The sequence below is a fragment of the Numida meleagris genome, chromosome Z, assembly GCF_002078875.1.
Source record: "Numida meleagris isolate 19003 breed g44 Domestic line chromosome Z, NumMel1.0, whole genome shotgun sequence".
NCBI lineage: Eukaryota > Metazoa > Chordata > Aves > Galliformes > Numididae > Numida > Numida meleagris.
Window position 1 is genome coordinate 70,765,072 of NC_034438.1, and position 15,501 is coordinate 70,780,572.

General features: G+C 42.5%; 1 protein-coding gene across 1 annotated transcript in view; it reads left to right on the forward strand.

Moving 5' to 3' along the window:
- The window catches only part of DTWD2 (DTW domain containing 2), a 69,742-nt gene continuing 54,476 nt past the window's right edge, over nt 236-15,501 (forward strand). The window contains exon 1 of the mRNA XM_021380905.1: nt 236-480. Coding sequence (XP_021236580.1) covers nt 341-480 — 140 coding nt within the window. The 5' untranslated portion in view covers nt 236-340. The remainder of the gene's footprint in view (nt 481-15,501) is intronic.

The window sequence follows — 15,501 nt, forward strand, 5'->3', positions numbered from 1 at the left end:
GGACGTGTTTAGGGTCCTGCAGAGCGCCAAAAAGAAGGCCCTGCTTTCAGTGACAGTCACGCTGGAGGTGGAAGGGAAGGAGGGAAGGAAGGACCCGACCCGACCCGACCCGACCCGATCCGGCCCGGTCACAGCGGCAGGAGCAGCGCGGGCCGCAGCAGCGGGAAGCGCCGCGCACCAACAGCGCCCCCTGGCGGCCGCATCGCGCCGCACCCCGGCGGAGGACAGAGAGGCGTGGCGTCGCCGTCTCCGCGCCCTGATTGGCTGAGACCCCCGCGCGTTCTCCCTTCTCGCCGGCGCCCCCTGCTGGGGGGAAGGTGGCGCTTCCCGCCGCGCGGGCATGGAGGGAGGGAGCGGCGCCGCCGCAGGCCCGTGCCCGGGGGAGGAGGGCGAGGAGCGCGAGGGCTGCGCGGGGCTGTGGGAGCTGCCGGAGCTGCCGGTGGAGCGCTGCGAGAGGCGGGCGGAGTGTAGCCGCTGCAGGTGAGCAGGGAGGCTGGCCGCCGTCCCCGGGTTGGAGCGGAGAGTGGCGCGCCACCGGCCCTCCGGTTGCCTCGCGTTGCCGTGCCCGGCCCCCGCCCCGCCCCGCCCCGCCGCCGGAGGCTGCGCTGAGCCCCGGGCGTGGCCTTGATGCTGAGCGCTGCTTCCGCCTGTGCCGGGCCTTGCGCTGCTCTGCCGACCTGGAGCAGGGCTGCGTGGACGGGAAGGGCCTGGCGTCCTGCGGGCGGCGCGGTTCTGAGTGTAGATCTCAAGTAGTTCTGTAGTTCTCCAGCTCGCTCGGGGCTGTCCTGGGCCGGCTGTGGTTCTGTGTTCGCATTCTGTGCCCCAGCAGGTTGTTTGTCCTTCTTTAAGGTCTTCTTGAGCCCGTGCAAAGTTCCCGTATCCATGGCGTCTTGCTGGCAAAAAGGCAGCTCGGGCCTGCAGACTTCCAGGCTGGCAGGAGCGCTCCTTTTTTTTTGTGCGTTTTGTTCTGGCTCCCACCTTCCTATTCTGATGTTACAAGCTGTTCATTCTTTTCACGTAAACCGCGGGGTTTTGTGAGCGTTCACGAGCTGATTTTTGCACTGAAGTGTGAAGTTTCACCTGCTGTAGATTTCTGCCTCGCTTCTGGCTTTGCTAGCCGTGAGGTGCCAGGGAGTTGTGAAATGGGAGCCCACCGCTGTAATTCTGCCATTCACCAGTTCTTCTGTGGTGCTGCGGTGTGCTGCTGGTTGATTGCTGTTTGTTTTGCCAGTGCCTTTCGTAACTGTTAACTCTGGCTTCTTCCAGTTCCAATAGACTCTCTGACGAGTTGTCTGCCAAAGTGGTTTTCGGGGTAGGAGTCTTGTTTTCTTTCCTAGCAAAAACGTGATGGAAGGTGTTTACTCCGCTCCTCATCACCGTATTGTGAAAGTGCTGGCTTTCTTTCTGAAGAGCACTAATTGAATTCTACTGTCTGCAGAGAACACTGACAGAAATACAGGGGCAGAAAGCCAGCGGAGAACAGCGAGCCCACGGAGATGCTCACTTTCGAAGAAGCAATGAAAGTGATGGGTATTGCAATTAAAAAGAAAACAAAACACCAAAGTGTTGAGGGCCATTGTGATACCGGACTGCATTGTGCAGCTGGTGTCTTTTACAAAAGCAAGGAAGAGTAGGTTTCCTTAAGCATTATCAGTCCATGGGGACTGACTTATGGTTTTGGTGGATGACTGACAGCCTTCTAGCAAGTGGAGGTGTGAAAAGTGGATGTAAGAGTAGCATAGGTAAGCTTTCATTTTGGATAAAGCGAATGTCTTGACCCTCTTGGAGGAGGAGAATATTTGCAAGTGTTATAGTTTAGAAACTTTTTATTGCCTATGAGTTTTCAGAGGAAATGGCAGTATTTGCAATGGCTTATGGTGGAGAATTCAAATGAAATATAGTAATGAAATCTAATATTGTGAGTAATTTCTTGTTTACCTTAAAAAAAAAGACGGTGAGAAATGACCCTACTCACCGGTGGTGTTAGCAATGGCAAACTGCTGGTGCAAAAGAAGCGTGTGCAGTATATTTTGCATGGTTTTATTCATGATATTATATTTATTTATATTATATTTTGTTTGCCTGGCATAGCCAGTGGGTGGATCATGATTAACTTTGAATCACCGATGGCTGTTTGGTCGTTGTTTAAGGCTTCCACGCCAGACTCGTTGTGTTTACTATCAGGAGTTGAATCTGCACCCGCAGACGCTTGAACTGGGAAATGAGCTCAGTATAGCTTTCCAGTGTCTGTGAGTATGCAAAACACAACTAGCAAGCCCTGCAGTTGGAGCCATTCACGATTTGATGCGGTGTTGTGACAGTCTTGGAGTAACGCAGTGTTTTGAATTGCTGTGCTCGCGGGGTGCAGTCTCGCTCGTGTCTGGATGACCGGTGTGCTGGCAGGCAAAAAGCCTCTTGGCGGTGCAAGAGCTGTGGGTATACAGCAGTGCGTTGCCACGCATCTTGGTTGTGCGTGTGCAGATTTTTGATGTGGTAGGAGGACTTCTGAGGAACGTTTTCACGGAAAGCTTGGAGGCTTGTAACTGTGAGAATCATTTGTGATCTCCGTTTGGGGCAGTACTAAGGTCTCAGTCTATGGGCAAGCAAAAATCTCCGCTGCAAACACTGCCAGATGTGTGCAGGACTAATTTTGGGGGTAAAATTACGATAACATCTGCTGGTACTTTCTCAGGTTCAGCTATGATATATGCTGCGAAACTGTATTGCTATGCCAAGTAAAGAGGAGAAGAACTTTAATCCAGTGGCTCCCTTTGCCTGTATCTAAAATATTACATATACTTCATTGGGGTACTGTTTAATTAGCCATTCATTTGATAAGGTTGATAGATGAATAGTAACATTATCGAGCAGACTTCCTTCATATGTTAAGAAAAATGCAGTGTTCTTATGTAGCCATTCCGTATTTATTAACGGTCCAATTAAGTTATAAAAATAGTGAGAAGAAGTAATGTGTTCTGTCTTCAGCACAAGTAAATGGCGCAGCTGCTTTATAGCACGTTGGGAAGGTCTTTAAGTGTAAACATGAGTTTAATGTTCAATTAGTGATATCAGAGAAAGCGAAATAAGCGCGCATTAATTCTTTTAGTAAAGCCTTGTGCATGGAAATTGCTTCATAGCCTTTCATTTCTTTGATGCTCTTCAAATATGAGCTCCAGGCATTCATTTTCACTGCTCTGAGTTTACTGCAATTTTTCACTCCCTGAAAGCATTGATTTCTTATCGCTGTTTGGATAAACTGCTGAAGTAACTGAACTTTCATGTTTTCCCATGGTTCATGACTTGTAAGAAGTGACTAACTATTCTGCAGTGTGGGATGTTTTTAAAATCATACCATGCATTTCCTGTTAAATTTGTATTGGAAAACAGGCAGGTAAAGAGCAACACGTGCTAGGTGGCAGACTTGATTACATTTCATTATTCCAGATTCTTAAGTGGTGTATGGAAGGTGTTTTCTTTTTTAAGTAACTACTAAAAACTCCTAAATCAGAGCAGTATACGATAGTTTTTATACTGTATATGGTGTGTATGTACAGAATATACTATGCCCTGCTCCCTTCTCTTTGTGTCCTTTGGTTCGTACTGCCCATAAGGGCCAAGGCCTCCAAACATAAGGTTTCACCCCCTTCTCCCTGATCAAGAGGTCCCATGAGCCGTGGTAATACAATAAATATTTTAAATAAAATTGAAGTGATTTTAATATAAAAAAATTATAGCTATAAATTTATAATGCAAGCTAGTTTCAGCTCAGGTAAGTATGATGAAGTAGTTATAGAAAATACAGCCTTGTTACCTGTAAGTTGTATTTCCTCAAAAAAAAAAATGATGAGAAGTATTGGCAAAGTTTTCCCCCTTATTACTGTGAACGTAAAATAATTTTTCATTCCTGTAGTTTAGTTATTTTTATGGAAATAAACCATCTCAAACCTGTATGTAATTTAATACAGAAAAGCAGAAATGTGAGAAAGATAGAGATGTAAATCACAGAATCGTGGAACGGCACAAATGGAAGTTTCGGTTTATTTTTGTTCTGCATGTTGTAGTTACTGTATCTATAGCAATTCCTCACACTATTGTTTCTTTGGCCTGTATTAACAGTAATGAGTGGTGCCACTGCTGTTGATGAATTGAAAACGTTACTGAATTTAACGCTACTTCTTTCTGCTTGGCTAAATTTCAGAGGCACTTGTTCATCTGCTGTAATATTCTAAATAGACTAATGAGTAGTGACCTTTTTAGGACACACTTACTTTGTGCTTGACCAACTTGGTTAACATCCATTTTGATCTGCTGGCATTTAAAAAGCAAAGTGTCAGGCTGGCCACATCCTTTTGACTGCAGATAACTATAGGCTAGGAGGAGCACAACCTGCAGCAGAGAATAATCTTGTTAATTAAAGCAGCTCTAGTGCCTTTGATTTCTGATTTTCTGTAATTACATCAACTGTAACTTTGCCTTCCGGGTGGTAGTTTATTGAAGGAGAAGTCAAAGATGTTTTAACAGTGATCAAACTTCCTCCACTTAATCATAAGGAATCCAAAACCATAAATGGTTCCTTTACAAGAGTTGTTACTGATTTTTTGTAAATGTAACACAGAGCAGAAATAACCTTAAGTACATATATATTCCTTTTTGTATGATAATGCTTATGTAAGTAGATGAGAGCTGAAGGCTGTTATCTGTATACTCAAAGACTTGGTTCAGGCACAGCCAGTTCTATAATTTTTCTTGCATGTTATGGAGGAGAATTTCACTGGAGATGTGGTGTCTTGAAATAGAAAGGGTATTTACTTCTGCAGAAAGCAAGCCCTGGCAAATCCCAGTGCTGCTTATAGCGTTCAAATGCTGCTGATGTTGTCTGAAAGTCCTTTGACTGGTGTCAAACTGAGATTCTTCTTCTGTTCCACCATCTTTTCCCTGCCCTCTCCAGCCTAATGAAGTTTCATTTTTGCAAAGCTGAGCTGTCCTGTCCCTTCAGATGCATTGCTTAAACCTTACTTTATTCTTGACTTGATATGCCTACGATCTCTTTTTTCCCTTTTTTAATTTTCCTCTCTCTTTCCTGAGAATGAATTATGAGGATGATCTGACTCGTTCCACCTGTAGGTTTTTTTTTTTCTTTTGCCTGCCTTTCACTTATGCATTTTTCTTGTCTTCTCTCTCAGTTTAAGGAAGGTGGTTGTTGCTGCCTTTTCTTCTTTCAGTGACTATATTTCTATATTTAATTCCATCATCTGTTCTCTGTTCCAGACATACCCCTTACAATGCACTTGTTTGTCACTTCCTCATTTTTAAAGTCAAATAATGTCTGCATTATATTCAGTTTTCTCTTGCCCCTTTTACAGCTTTGACTGGATCATAGGTTTGTATCACAGTCTCTGCTGAAAAGTTTTTTGTTGAATTCTGTAGTGTTTTTTTGGCTAGGAACAGATAATCATCCTTCCTGGATGTCAGCCTGGTACTTGGTGATGTTGTTGCTGCAAGTGTAAGTTCCCTTTGGCTTTGACTACTTTTCCCTCTATCTTTCTACATACCATTTCTGAAGTATACCAATTATGTCTGTAATTTCTGACAAGTTTCTTTTTAAATTATTTTCCTCAGTTTCTAAAGCTATTAAGCTTCTACATCAGTACTGAAGACCTACAAACTGTCAGTGACAGATGGTTTTGGTTCACGTGTCTTCTCGTGAACATCCAGAAATAGATGGAGTCTTGTGTTCTGTGGCTTTTCTGAGTCATCAGTAGTAGATTGTATATATTTTTTTCTGTAAAGTTGAATGTTTTTTTTTTTTTTTACCTCATGGGTCAAATACTTACTGTCATGGATTTCTTTCCACATGGTTTTCCTAACTGTGATTAATGACTGAGAAAATAATTTTCTGAGTTTTTTTTTTTAAGCAGTCAACTGTTATCCAAAAGACTAGAGACTTTAAATAAAATTTGGTGTGCATGCTCCTTAGGTTTTGAAAGGGGCATTGTATGAAATTTTCTATATCTGCAAATAGAACCTCAGAATGTATGCTATGAAGTATTTCCTTTTTCATATGGTGTTGCTAAAATTGACATTTTTTTCCCTATACTTCCTTTCAGTTTCAGCACTTCAACAGTTCTGTTTATTTCAAAAGTCTGGGTTAATGAAGTTGAAAATTGTGCTCTATGGAGAGAATAAATGGACCAAATTGGAATGAATGGGAAATGTTCAGGAATGATGTATTCAAATGCTCACATAAGAAAGTGGAAAGGAAACACTCCTTGTCTTAAATAAAGCACCAACAGTATATGGGTTTATTACAGAAGCCAAGCAGTCTGGAGAAATTTAGTGCCAGAAAAGTTAATCTATTGACATTTTCCAAAGCTGTGAAGAATAAAAAGAAGTTACTTCAGTTACATTTCTGTTGTATTCTTAAAAATATTAAAAATACATTAAAAAGCATTGGAAGAAAATGGGATATTTATTTTGGATGGCAGCCTTTCCAGCAATACTTTGAATGCATGCTAAAATGGCAGTTACTAAGGCTGGATTCTTTTGTTGACCTGAGTAAATTTTTTTATCAAAGATGTTTGAAAAGAGATGTCAGAATTTTAAAGTTCTCTTTAGGTATCTAAAAAAGAAAAAAAACGTTGAGTAGCGTCACAGTGGTTACCAGCTTGGCGTATTTCTGGACATTAAGATGTTGTAAAACTAAACACGGAACTATATTTGTGAATAAATGGTTAAGAAACAGGGATTTTTCATTTTTTTTTTAATAAGCCTGGGAAACTTTATTACCTTTTTAGTTGCTTTTAAATAAAGTCAGTCAGCATGCTGATATAACTAAATTCCTGTGAAGAAAGGAATACTAGCATAGAAAAACTGATATGAACATTTATGTTGAAAAATGCTTAGGCTCAGTATAGCTGCAGTCAAGGAACTTCAAAACACGTTTTTTATTTGGTTGACCATCAGGGAAACTTAGCTTTGGTCATTGAGTACTTCTTGTTTGGATGACAGGGAAAACTGTTAGTGCCTGCTTTCAGATATTAGAGGTTGGATGGATAATGAGAATTATCTTCAAGTAATCTGGAGAATAGTAGCACAAGTTGGACATCTAGCAGCAGAGACCATCTGGTGGAAGCTGCAGTGCTTGAGACTGTAGATACTCGCAAGTAGATATTCTCTGGATAATGGGTATCTGTAGCTTAACAGACTGAGTTCCAGTACTTTTTCTAAGAATAGCTTTCTTTGGTAAGAAGGTTTTGAAAAATCACCCCAAGCGTTAGTTCAGACTGTTGTGAGGGGAGTGTGACTAACAGAGGCTGGGTTGACATGCCAGAAGGAAGGGATGCCATCCAGAGGGGACCTGGACAGGCTTGAGAGGTAGGCCCATGCCAACCTCATGAAGTTCAACAAGGCCAAGTGCAAGGTCCTGCACCTGAGTTGGGGCAATCCTGAGTGTGGATAAAGGCTGGACAGCGAATGGCTTGAGAGCAACCCTGAGGAGAAGGATTTGGTGGTGCCTGTTGATGAAAGACTCAGCAAGAGCCAGCAGTGTGTGCTCACAGCCCAGAAGGCCAACTGTGTACTGGGTTGCATCCAGCAGGTCCAGGGAGGTGATTCTGCCCCTCTGCTCTGCTCTCGTGAGACCCCACCTGGAGTACTGTGTCCAGTTCTGGGGCCCTCAACACGAGAAGGACGTGGAGCTGTTGGAGCAGGTCTAGAAGAGGGCCGAGAAGATGATCAGAGGATGGAGCACCTCCTCTATGGGTTTCGGCTGAGAGAGCTGAAGCTCTTCAGCCTGGAGAAGAGAAGGCTCTGAGGAGACCTTATTGCGGCCTTCCTGAAGGGGGTACAGGAAAGCTGAGGAGGGACTTTTTATACGGGCAAGTAGTGACAGGATGAGGGGAAATGGTTTAAAACTGGAAGAGGGCAGATTTAGACTAGGTATTAGGAAGAAATTCCTTACTGTGAGGGTGGTGAGACACTGGAACAGGTTGCCCAGCAAGGTTGTGGATATCCCCTCCCTGGAAGTGTTCAAGGCCAGGCTGGATGGGGCTGTGAGCAACCTGGTCTAGAGGGAGGTGTCCCTGCCTATAGCAAGGGTTAGGAACTAGATGATCTTAAAGGTCCCTTCCAACCCAAACCATTCTATGATTACGTCCTTAACTGCTAGGAAATAGTAAGTCAGGAGTTGTACTTTATAAACAAGAGTGCTCAGAATGGGTTGTTTGGTATTTCTTGTGATTTATTGCTTGTGTGAGACAGCAGCAGTGGTCCTCTTCAGTTTTATGTGTGGAATTTTGTTTTCTTGGTAGTGAAGTACACGTAAGTATTTTGGGAGTAGTCCCTTTAAGTTTTTCCTCAGCGTCTAGTAGAACTTGATTTAGAAACTTGATGACATGTCTGTATTAGGATTTTTCACTAGGTGGAGTTTTTAGTCTGTAAAATCACTAGGGTTTACGTGTGTTTTGCTATTTTTAATGTAAATGCGTGTTAATTGTATTCAGGAATTTCTTCATTAAGATGCCGAAGAGATGAGCAAATGAATCCAGATGCGCTGTTTCTCTTGCAGACTTACATCTAAGTTCTCTTTAACTTTGAATCCGAGTATCTTAAGTTGATCTGGAAACCATAATATGTGAAGAAGGAAGCAGCTAATGCAGCACAGTGAATTGATTTTAAGCGCCTTCTAGAAGGTCATCTCCAAGTTCATTTAAAAAAAAAAAAAAAGAAACAACCATACACAACCAAAGGAGAGAAGAAAACCCAAAACCAAAGCTGTCAAGCACAACTCTCTTCTGTGTACGGCCCCTTCATGTGTTATGAAACTTTATCAGAGATCCTGAAAGGTATGTGTGCATTTTAAACTCAAGCAGTTTCAAAGGAGCTAGAAATCTATGTAGGTCAGTCTGAAAGTAATGCCTTGTGTTTATATCCATGGAAACTACAACAGCTACAAAGAGCACAAGAGCTCTATTTGGTAGAGCAAATTCTCAGCTACAAAACACTGTTTTTCTACGTAGAGTCACCACCATTAGCTGTGCATTTTTGTCAATAGAATTTAATGGATGATTGATGGGAAGGTTCGACCTCCGCTGCCACACCACCAGCATCTACCCTCTTAGGTTAGTTATTCTTTAGTGTCCTTCTGTTACGAAGCACTGCTTTGATTTGGTATTTGTTACTGTTCCCCAGTATAGATTATGCAGCAGTTTTTTGGGGGGTTGCAGTGGCAGGCTATTAGAGAAATCATGTATCACAGAAACAGGGAGGGGAAGGGCAGAGAAGGACAAACTGCACGTCCATCTCCATTTTCCAGATTGGTTGATTGGTTTTGAGATGGTGATGGTTATATTCATTTAAGTGGGTAAGAATGTCACAAACTTCTGACAGTTTTTGACAGTATTATGTTAGCCAAACTGAGAAGGTATGAGTGTGGTGAATGGGTCTGCAAAATAAGCAAAGAGCTTGCTGCACTGTGGAGGTCAAATGACCAGCAGTTCAAAGTTGATTTGACAGCTACTTTGGAGGGGTCTTTATGGAGTTTGATGTTATATCAGAGGCAGGTAGCCATGTTCCCATTGATCTGGTTGATGGATCAGAAGGCATGTGCAACAAGGTTCCAGGTAACATCAACCTGGGAGAAGCAGTTGTTGTGTAGCAAGAGAGTAGAGCTGCTATTGGGAGAAATGTTAAAAGATTGTCCTGTCTTCAGGAACCTCACAGTATTCAGCAAATTTGGATCCCTTCAGTCGAGGCTAAATAAGCCCTGGCAGCACTGTGAGCTTGCATATAAGCTGGTGAAGGAATCCCCTGGTTTCTTTTGGCTCTTTTAAAAAAAAAACAATGTTGATAGCACAGCGATGTTTCCAGTTGTTGCTGAGCAGTGCTGTACAGAGCCCAGCACATTTTATTTTCTCAGCTTCTCACACTGTTGTGCCAGTGACAGGGGCTGTAGAGCACAAGGAGCTAGGAGGGGATGGAGCAAGGACAGCTGGCTTAAACTGGCCATATGATTGCATTCCATGGGATATCATGTGAAAAAAAAACAGCTTGAAAAATGGGGGGAGTTGGTTGGGTGGGCATCCACTGCTGAGGGACTGGCTGAGCATCAGTTGGCAGGTGGTGAGCTTGTGCAGCACTTGCTCTGCATATATTTATACTATATATGTATCTATGTATGTGTATACATAGATATTATCATAACTATTATCCTTTTTTCTTCTTCCTTTATCTTACTATACTATCTTTATATGTATACTATCTTTATCTTACTTTCTTTATCGTACTATAGTAAATAGTTTTTATCTCAACCCACAAGTACTACTTTGGATTTTTTCTAATCCTCTCCCATCCCACTGGAATGGGGTGCAGTGGGTGAACAACTGTGTGTTGTTTAGCTGCCTGCTGAGTTAAACCACAACAAGGAACCACTCTGCAGCAAAGAGCCAGGACACCTAGCAGATTGACTGGGAGCCAGCAGCGTTTCAACAGGATTGTAGCCATGGATTTAATAATGAAATACAGTGAGAGCAGTGTAGTGCTGGAGCAGCCTGCTTGATGTAGCTGTGAAGCTTCAGTCCTTGGATGTGCTCGGTTCAGCTTGCTCAGAGTCTTTGCAATTTTTCCTGCTTTGGGTGGGAAGCTGGTACGACCTTCAGAGGTTCCTGCAATCCGAATTACTTTGGGTCTGTGTATAGCTTTGTACAGTTATGCTCTGTGTGAGCTCATACCTGTGGCCTCTCAGTACGGGCAGCGCTAATTTTCTCAGTGTAAAATCGTACTGTTACAGTGCAAATTGTTCCCATCAGTGTTTCCATGGGATACCTGGCTGCTGTCTATCCTTCTTCTTGTTAGCTTTTACGAGGACGCTTGCTAAGCACGCTATGTTAATTATACAAGCTGCATTTCCAAATTGTGGGAGAAAGGTTAATTTCTGCTTTGGACTTCTTTCTTTCTCAATCAAAATGAAACATTACCGTTTTTCTTCAGGAGTGCTGCTAGGAAAGCACGTTTGGTAGGCATCAGGAATGAGTCAGTGTGGTTCTGGGATTTGTTGTGGTGAGTGACTGCTCTACTTTGTGTAGAGGCAGGATTGGACTCTGATCCTGGTGGATCCCTGCCAACCAAGGATACTCTTTGATTCTATGACCAGGTACTTAAAAGCAAATGTTTAGTTGGCTGTATACCTTAAAAACAGCATCTTACAGTATCCCTGAAAGCTTTGGAGTAATTTAATGATGTCTAATGTAAATAAAAGGCCATGTGTTCAGTGAAAAAAAAAAACAACGTTTTAATGAAATCTAATAACTGTTTGCTTTTTATAACAGGTGCATTATTTTAAAATACATTATTTGTTGTATTGCCCCAGGAGACCGGCTTTTTAAAATAAGGTTTATCTGGGTGACCGTGGCTTCAAAGCTGGAGTGAAAGTATGTTGAACAGAAGTGCCTGCTATTTAGAAAAAGGACGCTAGAGTGTAGTATAGTATTTGTAGTACTCCTGCAGCTCTGAGCTGTCAGAAAGTTCTGAGCAGGACATTAATCCGCCCACACGCTGCCTTTTTCATGTCATAGTAGGACTCAGAGTCGTCCTCAAGCTCTCTGACAACAAAGCTCAGTTTTTCTATCATCGATAACTGAAGTGAAAAGCTGTCTAGAATACTGAAGTTGAAGATTTTGTTTAATATTTTACCATTTCCTGGGAATGGTTATAAAGCTCTTAACTGTATTTGTTTTAAGCTTACACTCATTTAAGGGTAAATGGTGGAGTATTGTGGGTTTTCTTTCTAATATGAATATTTACTGTTTAAAGAAGTAATTTTGCTTATTTGAAGGCATCCACTTGTATGTTTATGCTATCTATAGGTTGGAACAGGCTTTCTGTTATGTGTTCTACCTAAATAGATTATAATTTAATTTGATTGCTGTTTTGTTATTTGTGAGAGGGAAAATACTTACCTTCATTGTTCTAAGTGATGAGATGTGGCATTGTGGAGTGGGAAATATAACTCCGTAGTTCTTCTTTTAACTTACTCCCAAATGATGTGTGGGTTCTGAGCCTGCTTTCACTTGAGGTCAGTGGCAGAATTCACCCCTGAGGTTGCTTGGTGTGAGAGTGACCTTTTCATTTAACTCTGCTTTTTACATCTGCTTTGTTTCAAGCTAGGATTCAGACATAGTTTGCTGTCTGCAGAGTAAATGCATGCCAGTGGGGTCTGTCCTTAAAACCTGTCCTTAAAATATTGTATTAAATAAGGTAATGTTACATAGGTGGGCCTGAATTTCAAATATGAGAAGAGCTATCGCATATGTGGTGATTAAGTTATTCGAAGAGTCAGCTGTGTTAATCACATGGTCTGAGGTTTTTGGAACAAGAGAATGTTGTAGAACTAACCTGGAGTAACTAACTTTAGAACAAAGTTGAAAATCTTCATAAAAGATTTGGAAAAAAACAGAAGTGTTTACTAGAAGTATTTACTCTTGCATAGACTCTTGCAAGGTTTCACATAATGAGAAGTTGTAATAATCTTTTTTTTTTAATCAGAAAAGCAACAACAATAGGTGAAGATTTTCAGTAATTTAACTTCACATAGTGTACTACGTTTAAAGAGCTTCAGCTTTGGAGTGCTGGAGGCAGCTGAAATTTACCATAAAACTGCAGATTCTTTTAAGTTGGAAGGGACCTTTAAAGGTCACCTTGTCCTCTGCGGTGAGCAGGGACACCTACAGCTCTGTCACCGTGCTCAGAGCCTGGTCCAGCCTGACCTTGAGTGTCTCCAGAAATGGAGCATCCTCTGCCAATCTGTGCAGTTTGTTCCGCCGATTCACTACCTGTATCGTAAAAAAAAACTATTTTCTCATATGCTTTCCACTCAGGTTGCTCCAAAAATAATGCATCTCATTTATTTCCATGGAAACTACAGCAGATACAACGAGCACAGCAGTACTGATGGAGCAGATTCTCAGCTACAAAACACTGTTTTTCAACACAGTCACCACCATTAGCTGTTCATTTTCGCCCATGGTGAACAAGAGCCTTGCTCATAAACATCAGCACCAGCAGAGGTGACCCACTGGCCCTGTCGCCGCTGCTGAAACACACCACCCACTGCCTCACTGTGCTGCCATCCACTGTTTGTTCTCTATAAATGTTCAGCAAGCATTGATGAATGTCAGTGGGTGCCTTTTTTTCCTCACTGAGGAATGTGATCCTGCACCTTTCCTTCATAGGCTCTTCCACATCAGGTGCAATTGTGTCAGACTGCCCCTCTGCTTCCATCTGTCGCACAGCAACAACATGGGATGGAATACTGTCATCCACCTCTACTACCATACCACCAACGTTATGTTGGCCTCTGATGTCACGGGCCAACATAATAAAATAGGAGGCATTGCTTTCAGATCAGCCCTTGTATATAGTCAAAAATCAATGTATTTTGAGTTGATCCAGCCAAGAACCCACCTTAGAACGAGTGCTACCAAAAAAAAGTGCCTGTGTCTGAAAACTCTAGATGGTGCATCAAACTGTCCAAAGGAAGAACACAAAATGCTTATTAAAAAAGAAAAGAAGATTCTCAACTAGAGTTTCGTAGAGTTGTTAGCTCAAACCTTTCTTTAGTTTCTCAGCTCTGATTTTAATTGAAGTTGCACAGACTCTGTACAGGCGGGATTTTCCAAACTCCAGCAATGGACTATTAACTACTCTTCTTCCTCGAGACATGTACATGAAAAAGGAGGGAAGTTGAAAGCAGTTATTCCACTGAAACTGAAGTTGTTGCCTTTTCTACTTACCTGCAACAGTGTTATGTACTGGGCAGGTCTGCTTTAACCTGGCCAAAGGTATTTCCATTACCTTAATTTCTTCACTAGAACTGAACATAGAAAGATGATCTTAAAGACATGCAGCAGGTCAAGAAGCCACGAAGCTATAAAACAGTACAGAGAAGCAAAGCTGGTTGTAACACAAAGTACCTGCTGTTTGATTTCCCTGCCTAAGGACTCCAAACCAAAAAGTCTGGCTGGAGTGGGACAGCTACTGCCAGGCTACACTGTACTCCTGGTCCTGGTGCCCACACATCCTCAGCCACTCCAGTTACAGCAAGCTTCGAAGCAAAAATTCCATCCACCAGGGGTTTCATATCATGGAAGAGCATTAATACACACGCAGGCAAACAGTATTGATACCTGTATTTCAGTCTCTGTGTAAAGTTAACAACAAACAATGGTTATGTAAGTCTTATTTGCATGTGTACGCATTTGCTTATACATCTTGTTCCATTTTTGTAGATGCACAGAAGCCCAGACACAGAGTCAGTATTAGCTGAGCATGTAGCCAAAGGTCCCTTTTTTGTCCAGGCTCAGAGGAGCGTGTACATGCAACAGGGGATGGTGGGCTGTAAGTATTCCAGTGCAGTACTTGCACACTGAAGGAAGGCAGTTGTCCCATGTGGGCTGACCAATGGTGCCACCGTTATGTCTCCAGGGAGGCTTGGAGGCGTGTAGCTTAGGCCTCAAAGAGTGAGTAAAGCAAATAGGAATAATGCTAATTGCTGTTCAGAGCAATCAGAAGCACCCCAGGCCACGATAGTCTAACACTAGACAGCTGACGTCTTTTATAAATACCTATGGCTCTGTATAGGTCCTTCTAGTCTGGTGTATGATTTGACTTCTTTTTACTTTTATGCTATGCATAGGGTAAAATCTCTGTCCCTGAAGCTCCATGGTAAGTGTTTTTATTGATCAGACTTCTCCATGTACCAGAATGGCATTGCGCTTGTGCAGTGTTATCACAGGGAAGGAACCCTACCATTTAAATGGTACCTTTTTCTATTTTTTTTTAGTGAGGAGTTGACCCTGATACTGCAGTAGAACCCGTGGCAGTGGAAAGTAACACCAGGGAGATGTTGCACTGAGTCCATTTACCTGCACTTGGCAGGGCTATGGGAACAAATCTATTTCTGTCGCTCTTCTCCTGGACCAGATGTGCTTGTCTCTGCTTTGAGAGTTAAAATCTCCCATTTTCAGCCTCCAAAAATGGAATGTGAACTCTCCCACCCACATTGGTACCCTTCTGTTCCTAGCTGTTGCTCACAGGCCTCACTGGAGGCATCTCTGCTTCCCCCATCCTGTAAATGCTTTTGCCTTCATTAGTTGTGCGGGTTTCAGTCTGTGCAAACCTCCACCGTCCTGGCTGGGAAAGGAGAGGAGGGCCAGCAGACCTTTAGCTGTTGTGAATTTGTCCTTGCACTCTCATTATAAATGAAGATTAGTCCAGCTGGGAGCATCTCCCAGGGAGAACCGCTGTGCTCACTGCTTGAAGTACCAGGGTACATCCATGGATACGCACCTCTGTGCTGGTCTTATGTGCATGACATGTGCTAAGACAGCTCTCACCCTTGTCATCTTACAGTACTCACCTTCTCTCTTACAGTAAACTTCTTCCATAGTATTTCTTCTTACGAATTCAGGAATGATGTTCCACTTAAATAGGCAAAATATTAAAAAA